Source organism: Macadamia integrifolia, unplaced genomic scaffold, assembly GCF_013358625.1.
Source record: "Macadamia integrifolia cultivar HAES 741 unplaced genomic scaffold, SCU_Mint_v3 scaffold263, whole genome shotgun sequence".
Taxonomy (NCBI): domain Eukaryota; kingdom Viridiplantae; phylum Streptophyta; class Magnoliopsida; order Proteales; family Proteaceae; genus Macadamia; species Macadamia integrifolia.
The window spans coordinates 43237-58045 of NW_024868844.1; the positions used below are offsets into that span (position 1 = coordinate 43237).

At 37.5% G+C, this 14809-nt stretch overlaps 1 protein-coding gene across 3 annotated transcripts in view; it reads right to left on the reverse strand.

Moving 5' to 3' along the window:
- The window catches only part of LOC122066912 (5'-nucleotidase SurE-like), a 39047-nt gene that overhangs the window by 5997 nt on the left and 18241 nt on the right, over positions 1-14809 (reverse strand). For all 3 annotated transcript variants that reach the window (XM_042630741.1, XM_042630738.1, XM_042630739.1), the window contains exons 2-6: positions 7906-8003; positions 6729-6793; positions 6431-6474; positions 5789-5866; positions 4610-4763 (exon numbers count right to left, since the gene is read on the reverse strand). In XM_042630741.1, coding sequence (XP_042486675.1) covers positions 4610-4763; positions 5789-5866; positions 6431-6474; positions 6729-6793; positions 7906-8003 — 439 coding nt within the window. The remainder of the gene's footprint in view (positions 1-4609; positions 4764-5788; positions 5867-6430; positions 6475-6728; positions 6794-7905; positions 8004-14809) is intronic.

The window sequence follows — 14809 nt, forward strand, 5'->3', positions numbered from 1 at the left end:
AAAAAAAAAAAAAAGAAAAAAAAAATGTCACAAGCACACATCATACAGCAAGACACCAAAGCATTTCAAGGAGAGATGCAACATATGATGCAGATATCAGGCAAAAGAATGAAGAGAAAGATCTCTTGTCGTATGGGTCGGTCTGTTCAACCGTGAACCGGTTTTCTGGTTTGAACCAACCCTGTGGTTCAGTTTCTGGTAGAAATCTGGTCTTGTTCTATTTGAGTATTTCTTTTATTTTACTAGTGTTTAGTCGTCCACAAAAATACGGAATACAATTTTAGAAATTCCAGACCCGTTTCAAAGTCTGTTTTCTCTATTATTTCAGTTACCTAGATGGGCCTTTCCTTTATTGAGTCTGAGTCTGAGTCTGAGTCTGTCTAGTATAGCACTATTCTATACAGGTTTGCATTGGGCCACAGCCCTACCCATGAATTTGGTAATAAGAGGAAGCTTTTCAAGTCTCAAGTCTGTAGATTTCAGACCTCTTGCTCGGGTGCATTCTCAGGTGGCTTAGTGGGTTCTGATTGTTCTCTCGTTGTGGATTTGTCAAGGCAGTTTACTGGATTCCAGATTAAACCAGGTGGACTCCAAATCTCCATTCCTACATTTTATTCCTACCAACTAATAAGAGGTCAGTACAGTATTTTCTTTCTTGCGCATGATCAACTAATAACAGGTCTGTTTCTTTTTTATCATAAAATTCCATCTTTTCTATATTTTCCAGAATTCCTACTCCAGCAAGTTTTTCCAAAACTTCAAATCCAAATTCATAAATAGCCATTATTTTCTATGCTGAACACGTTCTTGGCTTCAAAATTAAATCTTTGAACTGATTACATACTTTCCTATTTCAATTCTAACTTCTGTTTTCTCAGTCTTAAAATTCTGTTCTCAATCTTTTATTTCTGATTTCTATCTTGATATCAGTTCTTATATTCTGAGCTTAAATTTATCATTATTCTGGACTTTCAAAAACCTCCATCGGTTCTCAGATTAGGAGATTCCCATCTCAAGAAGGATTCTTAGATTCTAGAAATATGATGGTTGGATTCAGCCTAGTATTTTATATTATATTCCCCTAACAGAATAGAGGATTTGACCAGACTTGTGGACAGATCAGAGCCCTTGATCTGCTGTCATTGCAAATCTCCTGAAAAATGGTTCGGTACTCTCAACTGGGATTCTGTTTTCTGCTGGAATTTTTAAACCCTATGCTTATGTAATTTAGATTTCCATCAAGATACCAGATAAATTGAGAACAACTGAGATGTACAGAAGAAGAGAATTCAAGAAACATCAAAGAAAATACAAATCAGTATTGTAATACCCCTCCTCAGACTTCTTTGCCTGTTATAGAGCTTTTTAGAATATAAAGTGTGCTAATAATCCTAGATAGAAGACAGATTATTTGCAAGAATACTGTTTAGGTGTCAGTTCATTCTCTTTCCAAATCAAGGATGAGTAATCTACATAACAGGAATTTGGACTTTGGAGTTTGTAGGACAGCAGAAGCCATATTTTATCGCCACAAATATCTATTTCACTAAAGCAAGGATTTAAAACTCAGTTTAAGGGATGGGATTAGGCTGCACCAATCGTCATCTGGATCAGCCAATCTTGCCCAATCTTTGACTGAGTGTGAGGTATGGGCAAGTATCAGATAGATCAGAGTTGTCCAATACACCATATCCAATCCTGATTCTGATAATGTAGGATTAACAGGACTGAGAGGAAGGGAAGGTAAAGTTAGAAAAATGATGGGAAGTTTTTGAATCGAAGGTTTTAAACTAGAACAGAATGTATGAAGTGGAATTGTAGTTATAATTATGAGTTGATGATCAATATATAGCTCAAACATTTTTCAATATCTAGGTTCAATATCCTGTGAAATGTACGATAAGAAACAGAAAAAAATTCACATATAGCAGAATCATGGCTGAAACATTGAGATGGATGAATGGAAAGACAAGAAGAAGAAAAAAAATAAGTAAATCAATTAAGGGGACTTAAGAGTAGAAATTGAGATGGTTTGGTCATGTGCAATGAAAACCAACAAGTGAATCAATAAGGACTGATATGATGAGGGAAAGTAAACTGTGATGGCTGGGCATGCGAAAAGATTGATTTCCTTTTTCTCTCATACAAGATTTTTTTTTTTTTTTTGTAAGTAACTATTATATTCAACGAGGTCAATATGGTAAATATCAATACGTGCAAGTTGAAGGTTCTAAAAGGACAAGTGCAAGAGCAAAAAGGACTTGGTTAAGAATTTTGATACTCTCACTTTTCCTCCTCTCCATTTGTTTTCTTTTCTTTTCTTTTCTTTCTTCCTCTTCTTCAGATATAATTCAAGCCATCCTATGTCAACAAACTTAGTAACTTATAATCATTGAAGACCTAAGAATCAAGATTGCAAACCTAAGAGTCTGATTTTACCAGCCACATGGTTAACTGCATCAAAATGGTTCTCAATAAAACCCAAATTTTGGAATTTTACAGATTACAGCATGTGATCTGGTTAGGTCAGTAAATTCTGGTGAGATTCCTTCCAAAAATTGTCAGAAAACACTGCATAAATCAGTTCTTGAGAAAGTTCTGCAATCTTTGCTCGGCAAAGTCTAAATCATTTTTTGACTCTTGACTATTTCGGAGTGGGGGTAGATCTCTTGAAATTTGGAGAAATGAGCAAATAGAAATTTCCAAATCAGTGTTTGCCACCCTCTGGTGAGAGCTTGATACCATGGTTCAAGGTTTCCACCAATACCGTCGAAATTTCCCACATTTCAACGGTATCCCAGGACTCCGATACCAAATACCATGTTTTCTACCAGTATCGACCAAAATTCCCACATTTCGACCAAAATGTGTGACTTTTCCTCGAAATGTGGGAATTTTCGAATGGACCAATTGGTCAGCCTTTATAAAACCTTCTTAAATGAGAAACCAACTTAACCAAGCCTTCTTATTTCAACTTTTCGATCCTCTCCCACTATTTCTTCTCTATGAAGTGAGAAACTTAGGAAAACACTCAAGATTTTGCCCTTGTGCCATCAAATCTTCATTCTAAGCTTGGATCTTGCACATTCATAGCAAATCTAAGGAAGGGAGCTTGGACCAAAAAGGTAAATCCCATCTTCCCCAAACCTAGTGTGCCATCCTTAGAGAGCACCAGTTCATTTGGATATGATGGTGGGTATGAATAGTATGGTGGATCTTCTACTTCATTTGGACAGGAGGGTTGTTCAGCTAGTGGGTCATCTTTTGTTGACAGTATCATGTGGCACATCCACATCCTATCACTGAAACTGAGCCATTCCCTTAGCTGGGATACCTAGCTGATGTTGATGATGCATCTTATAGATGGGCAGTGATGGACCACCAAACAATTGGGCCCAAAACAAGTCATGGGCCTCATATGTGATGCATTTAGAGGAGCGGCTACAACATCTACAATGGTACGCAACTCGTGGACTGGAACCGCCTAGACACTCTACTTGGAATTGACTGTTGACTATTGAGACTTGAGACTTTAGAGATAACTCAAATTATGTAATATTATTAGTTATTTTGGATCTTTTACATTATGTTTTGTTTGTTTTGAACCTTTAATAGTGTATTTCACATTTTTAGTTGGTAACTTATATATGTACTTATGTAGTATAGTTTCAGTCAACAACTCAACGTACATTAGCAAACTTTGGCCAACACCACAAGTATGTGAATGGGTTAGAAATGTCTAAAATAGGACGTACACAAAAAATAGGAGAAAACAACACATTTTGAGGTTTCCAACAATCCAGGAAAATTTCCCCGGTTTCCTCGAAATTTCCACAAAAATTTTGGTCTCACCAGTCGAAACCCGATATTTTGAACCGTGCTTGATACTGCTCACTACTCAGTTTACTGTGTTGAATGTTATGAATTGTTACTAATCGGCTTATCATTGCTTTAACTAGCTATTGACTAAAGAGTGTTATTCATATATCACTTTTGGGCCCTCGATCTTTTTTTTTTTTTTTTGGGTGCATTTCTCTGCATTGCCTTTTATTAGTGAATTTGTTGGCTACAAGTGTGTTCTTTCTTGAATTTTAGGAGAAATGTCAAAGGGCCACAAAATCAGCTATATAATGTGTGATAAGAGTCGCAGAATGGTAGTTGATTCGCTAAGTTGTTGGACTTAAGCTCAGGGAAAAGTCCATATAAACCTTTCCATCTTATTACTACTTCTATTCTTTTTTTATTTTCCTACATTGCTAAACCAGTTTGGAAGTGGGCTTGTTAATGATGATCCCATCCTCCCAATGCCCTAAACAATGAATGAGAAAGCTTGTAACCAACCTACTAATATCTTTTATGGTATTCTCTCACATCTTGCAATCTCCTTACTAATAAGCCTCTTTATCAATAAAAATAGATATACAAATACCACAATGACTTCTAGTCAGCTCAAATCTCTCAGCTAAAACGAATATAGAAGGTATCAACACCAATCATGCAGTTATGAAAGATGACATATTTGAAGAATTGGATCTGTGACGTGCAGAAAAAAGTACAAATGCCTAGCATCACTAGACTATCCAGCCATTAATTTGATTCTGAAGATCACCTTATGACTTGCAATGGTTGTCGGCAAATCCACATTCAAAAAGCATCTTTGAGGATAAGTTTTATTTTTTAGCTCAGTCAGTATGGCATTTATGATGGGCAAGCAAGCCTCAGCTCCTAGTTTGAAGTCATCATCACTGCTTTTACCTCTAATCCTGCAAATTCATTTTCCATTTTAGTCACAAAGAGGAATAAAAGTCGATTGAAATTTTGTTGTTTCATTATCAAATAAAATGATGTATAAAAGATAAAAAAGGGAACCATGATGAACATTTGCATAGACAATATCATTTATCTTTACAGTTTCCTCTTGCTCCGACCCATGAGCACATGATAGCTAAACACAACCATGTTATGGTGTTAATCACCTGAAATTCCAAATAGCTATACAGTATTCCTTTCTTCACATGTTTAATGTCATATGAAGTGAAGAAAGAAAAGAGAAAGGACTAACTTGGATTAGTTGTTATATACAGAAGCCTCTTTTTCTTTTCTTCTTCTTTCTTCAGAGGGGGGGGGGGGATATCAAACACATTTTATTCTGCAATTAGCCCATACATATATGATAAATATGCTCAACTCAGCCCTAAATATCGATTTACCAACACATACTAGCAGCTCTCATATATAATTAAAAAGAACGGATATATGAGATCAAGTCAGCACTGGTTATTTATATAAACTACTATAGTTATTAAGTAAACTATCAGAGCCTGACTTCATAAACTGCTATATTTTTTGGCCTCCCTTTCTGTACTTTCAGGGATTGTATAAATGTAAAACTGAACTTCATCAAGGAGGTGTATGTTTTCCTGAAAAAGGGATTGCATAAATCTAAAAGTTTGTTTCTTCTGCCTCCTCTCTCCAAATGTTTGTAGAAATTCTATAGAGGAAGGGGGTGGAAACACCCAAAATGAAGATAGGTGTTCGGCCAAAACAGCTATCCTATACAAAAAGTGTACCAGCTAGTCCATTTTTCTTATCACAAGCCCCTGTTTTTGCATTCTGATCACCCCCATCGCATTTTGTTAATATATAATTATGTCTCATAGCCAATCAATTAAAAATAATTTAAATGGAAAAAAGAAACAAACAACAAGAACCAAGGAAAATTAATCATGTATACTTCACACAATTTCAACTGTGGTCTGCCACATGATGGCTAACACAGTTTGCATACCAATCATATGACACAGATATTGAAGGCACTCCATGAATGAAGGCCTCTCGAGCACCAGCCACTGTCCCTGAATAAACACTGCAAGCCAGAAACAGGATAAACCCATTAAATAGAATCCTAAGCAAAAATAATCACTAATCATAGTTTCAAATACAATGACTATGACATGTAGTGCTGATAATAATACCAACAACAACAACAACAAAAAATGAAGATAGTTCTGATACCAATGAGTATGGAATTTAATGGTGAAGGGATTAACACTATGATTTGACAGTACTATTAGTCCAGACAGATGGTGATGATGATGTCAGTAAATGGATGTAAGAAAAAAAAGAAATAGATGGCAATTACAATGTGAAGGATCGCCACTCCATTACATTCGAGCCAAATAGTCTATAGTGGGATGAAAAATCTTTTTTCCATTACCCACGGTCACTTTTCTGTTACTTTCCCACACCAATTAGTTCATTTTCTGAGAATTAGTGGATCTCCAAACCACTTTTCACCTTCAGCCAAACAAAACAAAACACAGCATATGTTTCTAATTTAATCAAATAGAGCTAATAATATTTTGGTAGTAAAATCTGGAGTGACATAGCTAAACATAGAGGGGGGCCAAATACAGGACATGTTACAAACATGTGATATCCGCAGTTGCTACCCTTATTGATGCCACTGATAACCTGTGTGCAAATACAAGGAAATATTAGCAATTTGGCAAAATCAAAACTAGTTTATAAAAAATGGTTATAATTTATAGAAACATACAAAGTTCTCCTTATGAAGTTAATATTGAAATAACGAAGAAAATATGATAAGCATATAAGATTCACATAATATTAATCCTGTTGGCAACATGGAGGTGCTTGAATTAATAATTGATAACACAAATTTCTTGAATTAAAACTTAAACCCATAAAAGAGTCTGGAGAGCTACCAGATCAGGAACTGCAGGAAAGAGGGCTTTGGAGATTCCTAAAGAAGCACAATCTGCTGGTGTTCCTGCAGTTCATGCCATAATTAGATAAACAAATTCTAAGAGCAACAATATGATTCATATTGTAAGAATAATAATTTAAAATGGTGAATCAAAACCCAACACTTCATCAATGGGCATTATACAACTCTAACAAACAAAAATATTACATGAAGTCAGGATTATTCACTAACTGAAGTTAATTTGCTCTATAAAAGAAGATAACAGTGAACTTCTATGTAATGGATTCATGGGATTCAGCCAATTATCTCGAACGTGGGATATCGTTAATGTTAAGTTATGTAGCACCGCAGGGGTATTACTGTCAGACCCTGCGGTAGTTTATTTATTTGTCATTGACCACGATAGAAGACTACAGAATCCTGTCATGGCGTCTCTCTCTCCTCCTCCTCCTCTTCTTCTCTTCTTCAAGGTTTGTGGGGACTGGGGACTGGTTCTAATTCTCTGTTGTCCCATGGTATCAGAGAAATTATAATCAGTCTTCATCTTCAATTCTGTTTTGATAGTCTCAAGGACTATACATGTGGTTGTGGCAACCTATGCTGGAAAAAATGCTATCAAAGGCCCTAGATAATGATTATATGAAGATAAACTGGGGTCTCCTTGCATCTCCTACCTTCATCTTGTTTACCGTGGAGTTACCCATCTACAGGAATCAAGTTTTATGCATATAAAGGCTGGCAGCACCAATTTTTTTTTTTGGTTTTGGGGGGGGGGGGGGGAAGTATAGAGATGCAATTACTTTGCATCAAGACAGCAGATCCCTCTCGTATTTCCGGACTTGTTCACCTTATTGGTAATCCCACTCGATCCGAGTTTGGAGCTTGATCAGAGCCCTGATTTTGTGTCATCAATCTCTATGGCCATGCAGTACAGAGAAATAGGAATCCATGTTATCAAATGATTCCCTGAGATTTTTAATAGTATGGAACAAGTCAAACGCCACTTTGGCATCTTATTGAACAAAAATAGTGATTTTTTTCCTTCATCAATCAAGAATTTCCCAAATTCAAACAATAAGACAATTCCATCAAACCAATCATATGGTAAAGAACAACCTTTCAAACCAAAACCTACAGAAATTGTTGACTTGAAGTATTAACACATCATAACATACCAGAAACTGCATAAGCAGATGCCCCTTCGATTTCAACTCTGCGAGCTGTTATCAGAATATTACGCCAAGTGATGCTATGACTTGTAGCAGACTTTTCCCTGGAAAAGTGCAAACTCAGACAGAGAGCTCCATAAACAAACGATGAAAAAAGAAAGTACTTGTATTTTGAATTTTGCAAGAACAAATTTGAACAGCAAAGTGTATCATTCTTGATCATCCAACTGGTCAGCCACCACTTACACAAGCTTCCTAATCCTCTATCAAAACTCAAAAGATAAGACTTGGATATCTGAAACAAAAATGGCTAAATGCTGAAGAAAAGGCTCCCACTATTCGGTTTTATAACCTTCTAGATAAGACTTTCAGGTCTAGATAGGTAGACAGTTAGTCATATGTACAATACAATACCAACTGCAAAACACAAATGTTCTGGGGCTATTAGAAAATCAATAGAACTGTCATGGCAGGTGAAAATGTCTTTGAATCAAATATGAAATACTGTAAACTTATGGCAAAGACAAGCACAACTTAATGACAAATAAACAAATAAGGACATCACAGGCCTACAACCAATTGATACCTGCTGGAAATTTTTTTAAAACGAAGTTTCAAAATACCTCCTATCCATTTCAAAAACATTGACTTTGGTGTTTTCCCTCCCACAGGAGTCAGACTTTTGGAGTTGCTTTTTATATTGCACTTTTTGTGTGGGAACTTTGGTCCCACATTGGAAGTGGATGAAAATGGACAGTGGCTAATATATTGGAATGGGAATTATAAAGGTAAGGTTCCTTGAAGAGAGGTATATCTCCTCTCACATGTCCGGGGGTGCTTTTAACACATGCACACTAAGCCAAGCTGAGCAAATCTAGGCGGGGCTGGGTTGAGTTGGGTCGGGGCGTGGCGTGGTGTAGAAAATCTCTTTTTGCTCCAGACCAAACTTGTTTGCAGTTCCCTTTTACCAGTGTCAGATAAGTTCTTTCTAACGACATTGGTATCCATTCCGATGCTATTTTAGGATTTGCTGACATCGATTTTAGACCGTCAAATGCTGGACAGAATTTATCAACTGTCGAGGTCCCATCAGGAACCATTCTGGCATTATTTCGTCTCTGTCCAGCAGTGAGCTTGGTCTGCCTGGCGTCGGATGTGCGTCATTCGACGCATCGCTAGTGCTGACTCTATGCTTTGGGTGTCGAGGCATACTAGGATGCCTACCAGCCCACCCTGTGCTCTGTCCAATGCTTAGGATGTTCTGTCCGGCATCAGGGGTATGGTGTCTGGCACCGTTTGTCTTGTCTCTAAGAGCCAGCCATAATGTAAGATCGGATCACAAGTGGGCAACAATGTAGGATTGATTCGCAAGTGATCCAATCCCAGGTAGGATCTTTAGTAAAAGTGATGGGGACATCCACGTATACCAGCAGCGTAGGCGCAAAACCCAGCCACATGTGCATTCCATTTGGCTAGAGGAAAGCTAGAAGAAAGAAGAAGGAAGAAAGAAGAAAGAGGAAGGAAAGAGAGGGTGTTGAACTAGCCTTCCCAGCGTTGGGTTCGACCCCCCTTTTCTCCCAATCGGCAGATCCTTGTGGACCCCACTAGATTATGTTTTATTTTAGTACTTTACTTTAATTCATAGTATTATTTAACTGTTTTAAATAATTAGAAAACTAGGTATTTCTTTCTATTGGTCTATTAGGTAATTTATTATTTCAGTAATTGAATTCCTAAATAACTCTTTATTTTTGGTAATTTTATTCTTTATATGTGTAAGGCCATTGGCCATCTTTTTGGTTAATTAATGAAGATTATTGAAAACAAAAGAACAGCCCCAACCCCCCATGATTTCCCTCTCCCTCAATCTCGTCTCTCTCTTTTTCTCTCTCTGTCTCGATCTTCTCTCCCTTTCTCGACTTTCTCTCTCTGTTCTCGACTTTCATCTCTCTCTTTTGCTGTTCTGTTTCTCTCTGTTGCTGCTGCACTGTTGCGGCCATTGTTCACATTAACTGGAGATCATCTCCATCGACTAAACCCCACCTGGGTTGCTGCTGAGTTCTTCATCAACAAGCTGGACTACTGCCGAGCATTATATCATCAAGTTGGACCTTCCCCCTCGTCAAATAAGGTGGACTGCACCTCTGTTTTGGAGGACTTCGTCTTCTTCTTTCCTCCTCAAATCGGGATAGCAAGAAGGTAAGTAAAACCCCCTTGTTCCACATCCATTGACTGCCTATTATCCCCCATTATCTCCCCCACAGAAATCTGAAAATTATCTCTGTTTTCAAGCCATTTATTTTCTGTTTTCCTTAAAGAAATCCCTGCTGTTTTACCATACTAGCTGGCTGATTTTAGAGAACTGTGCGGTTCACTTATCATTTTGTGTGTCTTGATTGATTTGTGCTAAACCTAGTATATACATGCTGCTATGTTCCCTTCCCCGTATCCCTATTTGAAGCTGAAGTAGTTCATATGTTTTTCATGCTTAGATTATTATTGACCGCTACTGCCCTGTTAATTAGTCTATCATCTTGCATGTTAAATCTGTACTTTGCTGAGCAACATTGAACCCAACCCAATTTAAGACCTATTGAGTATTCCTTATTCTAGTGGATTGACCCCTTGTAGGAAACCTAGTTGTCTAGGCACCCTCCATACATAAAAAAATTCAATAAAATAAGATAGTATGATAGATAGTATGAACAAAACATAAATAAGAGAATGAAGGGAAGAATGGGGTAGGGGAATAGGTTGGGTCGAGTATCTCACTCTCCCCTAGGCCATCTCACCCAAGTTGTCTCTCACAGCACTACATCTCACAGTTTTCCAGCACAAAGCTTCCTTCTTTTTTTTTCATTCAATCAAATTTGTGTTCAATGTTGTAGCCCCTTACAAACTTATATAGAAGACTCAAAATTGACTCAAACACTAAAAAAGAAAGGTCTAACCCAATCCTTAACTAATTAGGAAACCTAAACTGACTAGGAAACTGAAATAACAAATAAAATAAACTGAAAACAGGACTCTAATAAACAAATAAATTAAATCCCGTTTTTCTACTTTCTACCCACATTTTAGGCCCATTAAAGTGGTCCATTACAAAGAAAACCCATGGGATCAAAGGCCAAACACTAAGGCTTATTTGCAATAAAATAAGCCCATTAAGTGACTAATCTGCATCAATTCGCCATCTCTTAGAAAAATCTGTCCTCAAATTTTGTAGAGTGTGAAGGTGATTATAGCATGGTGCACGTCCCTCTTCAAGCCACAGAAAAATTCAGGTAGCTCTTTGATAATAAGAATGTAGTCTAGAATGTGATGAACTCCATCTTCAAGATACTTTAATGGGATGACGAACTCCACATACTCAGCTTCAAAAACCTCAAATGTATCCATGGGATCGTCCACATGAACGCCTTCAACAACTATGTTCTTGACCTCCACAATTTCAATCTTAAGCTCCTTAAGATCTTCCTTTTAGCTGTTCACAGTCATCACAGATGTTAAATCACCATTCTCCTTAGGTTCAATCTTCTTATCCACAATTGTGGCTATGTTGCTTCCGATTTCATCCACATTAATCTCTCTGATAGGAATATCAATGACCACCTCTCCCTTAACAGTAAGAGTGGCTGGATTTTCACCAACACTAACATCAACTTCTGACTCTGTTTCATTGGTCAGAGGGGTCTTCTCTTGTTGCTCCTTTGCAATGTGGTGTAATAGAAGTCGATGATTCCTTTATGCTCTTGTCAATTGTGGGTGGCTTTTGGAAATCTGGTGGAAGGAAGTACATTCTTCGTTCATGCTTAGATAGGTACATGTCTGCCAACTCGTACTGCATCTCTTCCCACGTTCTAGGCTTACGTCCTTGAGCTTGAAGTTGCCATTCACGGACGCTCCATTGTATTCGAACACAATCATTCATCCGGGAGCAAACATATCGAAGTTGTTGCATCTCTGTCAAGCTGTAATTGTCAAAGTACATGTTCAATTCATTTACCCATTCAAGGAAGATGTATGAAGAAAGTTCCTCATGAAATTCACCTGGCTCCATCCTTGGTTTGGCTAGGCTTTGATACCGATTAAGGTAAGATCGGATCACAAGTGGGCAATAAGGTAGGATCAGTTTGCAAGTGATCCAATCCCGAGTAGGATCTTTAGTAAATTCAATAAAGTAAGTCCATTAAGTGACTTATCTGCGTCAGGCCATCTTCATCCAGTGTCGTCAATACTCATTGAGTGCCGATTACGGCTAGTTCTTTGAGAGACATACCCTTTCGGAAAGGTACCTCCAAGGGGTTCCACTTCTCTATAAAAAGAGGACATCCTTGGCTTTGAATTAGACATTCTAAGAGCCGTTCTTTCTCTCTCAAACTCTCCTCTTATATGTGTATTCACTCAAACCATACACTCTAGAATTTCTTTATATATCATATTTCTCTTCTAAGTTATTTTTCCTTGTGAGTCTGAGCACAACCTTGTAGAACTCGAATGGGCACGGTAGGAGAGTGCATTATTACCTGCGGAAGCCAAGTTGCTATTTTATCTTAGAGGCCAATTCGCACATCACCCGATTGCGCCTCTGGGGTGTCTATGTCTTTAAGACAATGTCAGGTGATGTGACTCAGCCCATATTCACCATTGACAGAGAAACAATTGCAGCAGTGAACACCTTGTGATTAGTACACATCAATACAATTTTGGAGTGGTTTATTTCGATACAGTTCAGATAAGTTTTGCTTCTCTCATTAGTCATTATCTTTATATTATTAAACAATTCTAAAAACCATAATTAGATTGTTGAGACTTGAGAGACCAAATTTCATTTGATAGCTAGCACTCTCTTGATGGCCATGGACAACCTGAAAATTGTCACAGATTTTGATACAATTGAGCCATTTGATTGTTTAAATTAAAAAAATGGAAACAAAGAGTCATGTTTGCCTCGGATCAACTATCTGTTTCCTTTGCATTGACCTCTTCCATTCTTGCTGAGAGTAATGATCCTACTCTGAAAGCCCATAGAGACTCTTGGGTAAGTGGACTATCAATATAGGAACCGCATCCTGAACACCTTGTCAAATGAGCTTTAAAAAATGTTTGTGCATCATTTGAAAATGGTTATTTGATATGGAGCACACTGAGCAAAAAATGTAAACTAAAAGATGTTGGAAGCAAGAAGTACTATAACAAACAACAACAACAAACTCAGCCTTATCCCAACTTATTGGGGTTGGTTACATGGATCCATGCAAAACAAAGTGGGGGAAAACAGAGATCCAAAACAACATAGGAAAAAAGCAAAAAAGAAGAGATAACAGAGAAGTAAAAGACAAATGAAAATAAGATGAAAGAGGCACAACCCAGCAAGCCAGGAGAAACTCAGCTACATGGATCCTTGCCCTCCAATAGGCTCTATCTGAGGTCATACTTTGGACGAGACCTAGGGTATGCATATCATTCCACACAACTTCTCCCATGGAAGTACTATATTGCAAATTTCCTTGAGTTCATGATGCAGGATGACAAGAGTCTGTCCAAAGAGATCAATTCCATGTCCTTGCGGTAAATTGGCCAAGGAAGGAATGGTCATACTGCAAGAGTTTTTGGTCAGATCTCTTATTGAGAAATTGCCAACAAGGCAACAACTTGGGCTGAATTCAAGTTAAACATGATTCACAAACGAAAGAACTGGACCTTGGACTAGATTATAGTCCGAGTAAAGATCCAAGAGAAGAACCAGGAGAAAGGCAAAACTGAAAAGTTCAAAGAATTTAATCTAAGGCTAATTAAGTTGAATCTAACAAAAAGGAGCCATACAAGAAGAACTTGAAGGCCAAGAAGGAAACAGTATTTAAGGAAAAGAAAGGTCATTGTTTTCAAGTGGCAAGCCGGAGCACTTCAAGAAAGATTGCCGAAATTGGAAGAAGAAGGATTTCAACAAAGCTAAGGTCAACTTGACAGAAGCAAACATCTTTGCAACCATGGTGAGTGAAGTAAACTTGGTTGAAAACCCAAAGAATTAGAATCTAGATACAAATGCTACCAAGCATGTGTGTGGGGATCGAAATGCCTTCACCAACTATTTGATGGTTGGTTCCAGTGAAAAAGTATTTATGGGAAACTCTCATACCTCTCAAGTCCTTGGAAAAGGATTAGCAAAACTGAAATCAACTTCAGGAAAAATCCTTGTCCTCAAGGATGTGCTGCATGTAACCGATATAAGGCAAACTCTCATCTTCGGGGCTCTTCTGAACAAGGCTGGATTTCGGTTGCCGTCTGAGGTGGATAAGGCCATTGTAACAAAGAACAATGTTTTCATCGGAAATGGTTGTTATTCCGACGGTTATTTGTATTGACAGTAGACCATTCCATTATGGATAATAATGCAAGTAGTTCCATCTATATTATTCTCTTATCATCTATATTGTTCTCTTATGATGTGTGGCATGGTAGATAGGACACTATAGTGCATCATATTTCAAACTATTGTACAATTTAGGACTGATAGAAAGGAACCCAAAACCATCATCACAGAAGTATCCTATATACATGAGGCTAAAAATTCACTAGGAAACCACATCATTCTATTGAAAGGAAAAATAATCTTTTAGAGTTAATCCACAGTAATTTAGGTGATTTCAAGTCACATGAATCAATAGGTGGTACTTTGTTACCTGCATAGATGACTTTTCTGGATACACCAAAGTCTATCTTCTCTGGAATAAGGATGAAGCAGAGCAAGCTTTCATATCATATAAAACTGAAGTTGAGAATCAGTTAGATAGAAAGATAAGAGAAATTGGAACTGGTAGAGAACAGAATATGAAAACCAAGGTCTTTCATGATTATGTGAAGAAAATGGCATAACATATACCACAGCCCCTTACCAACCTTTACTAAA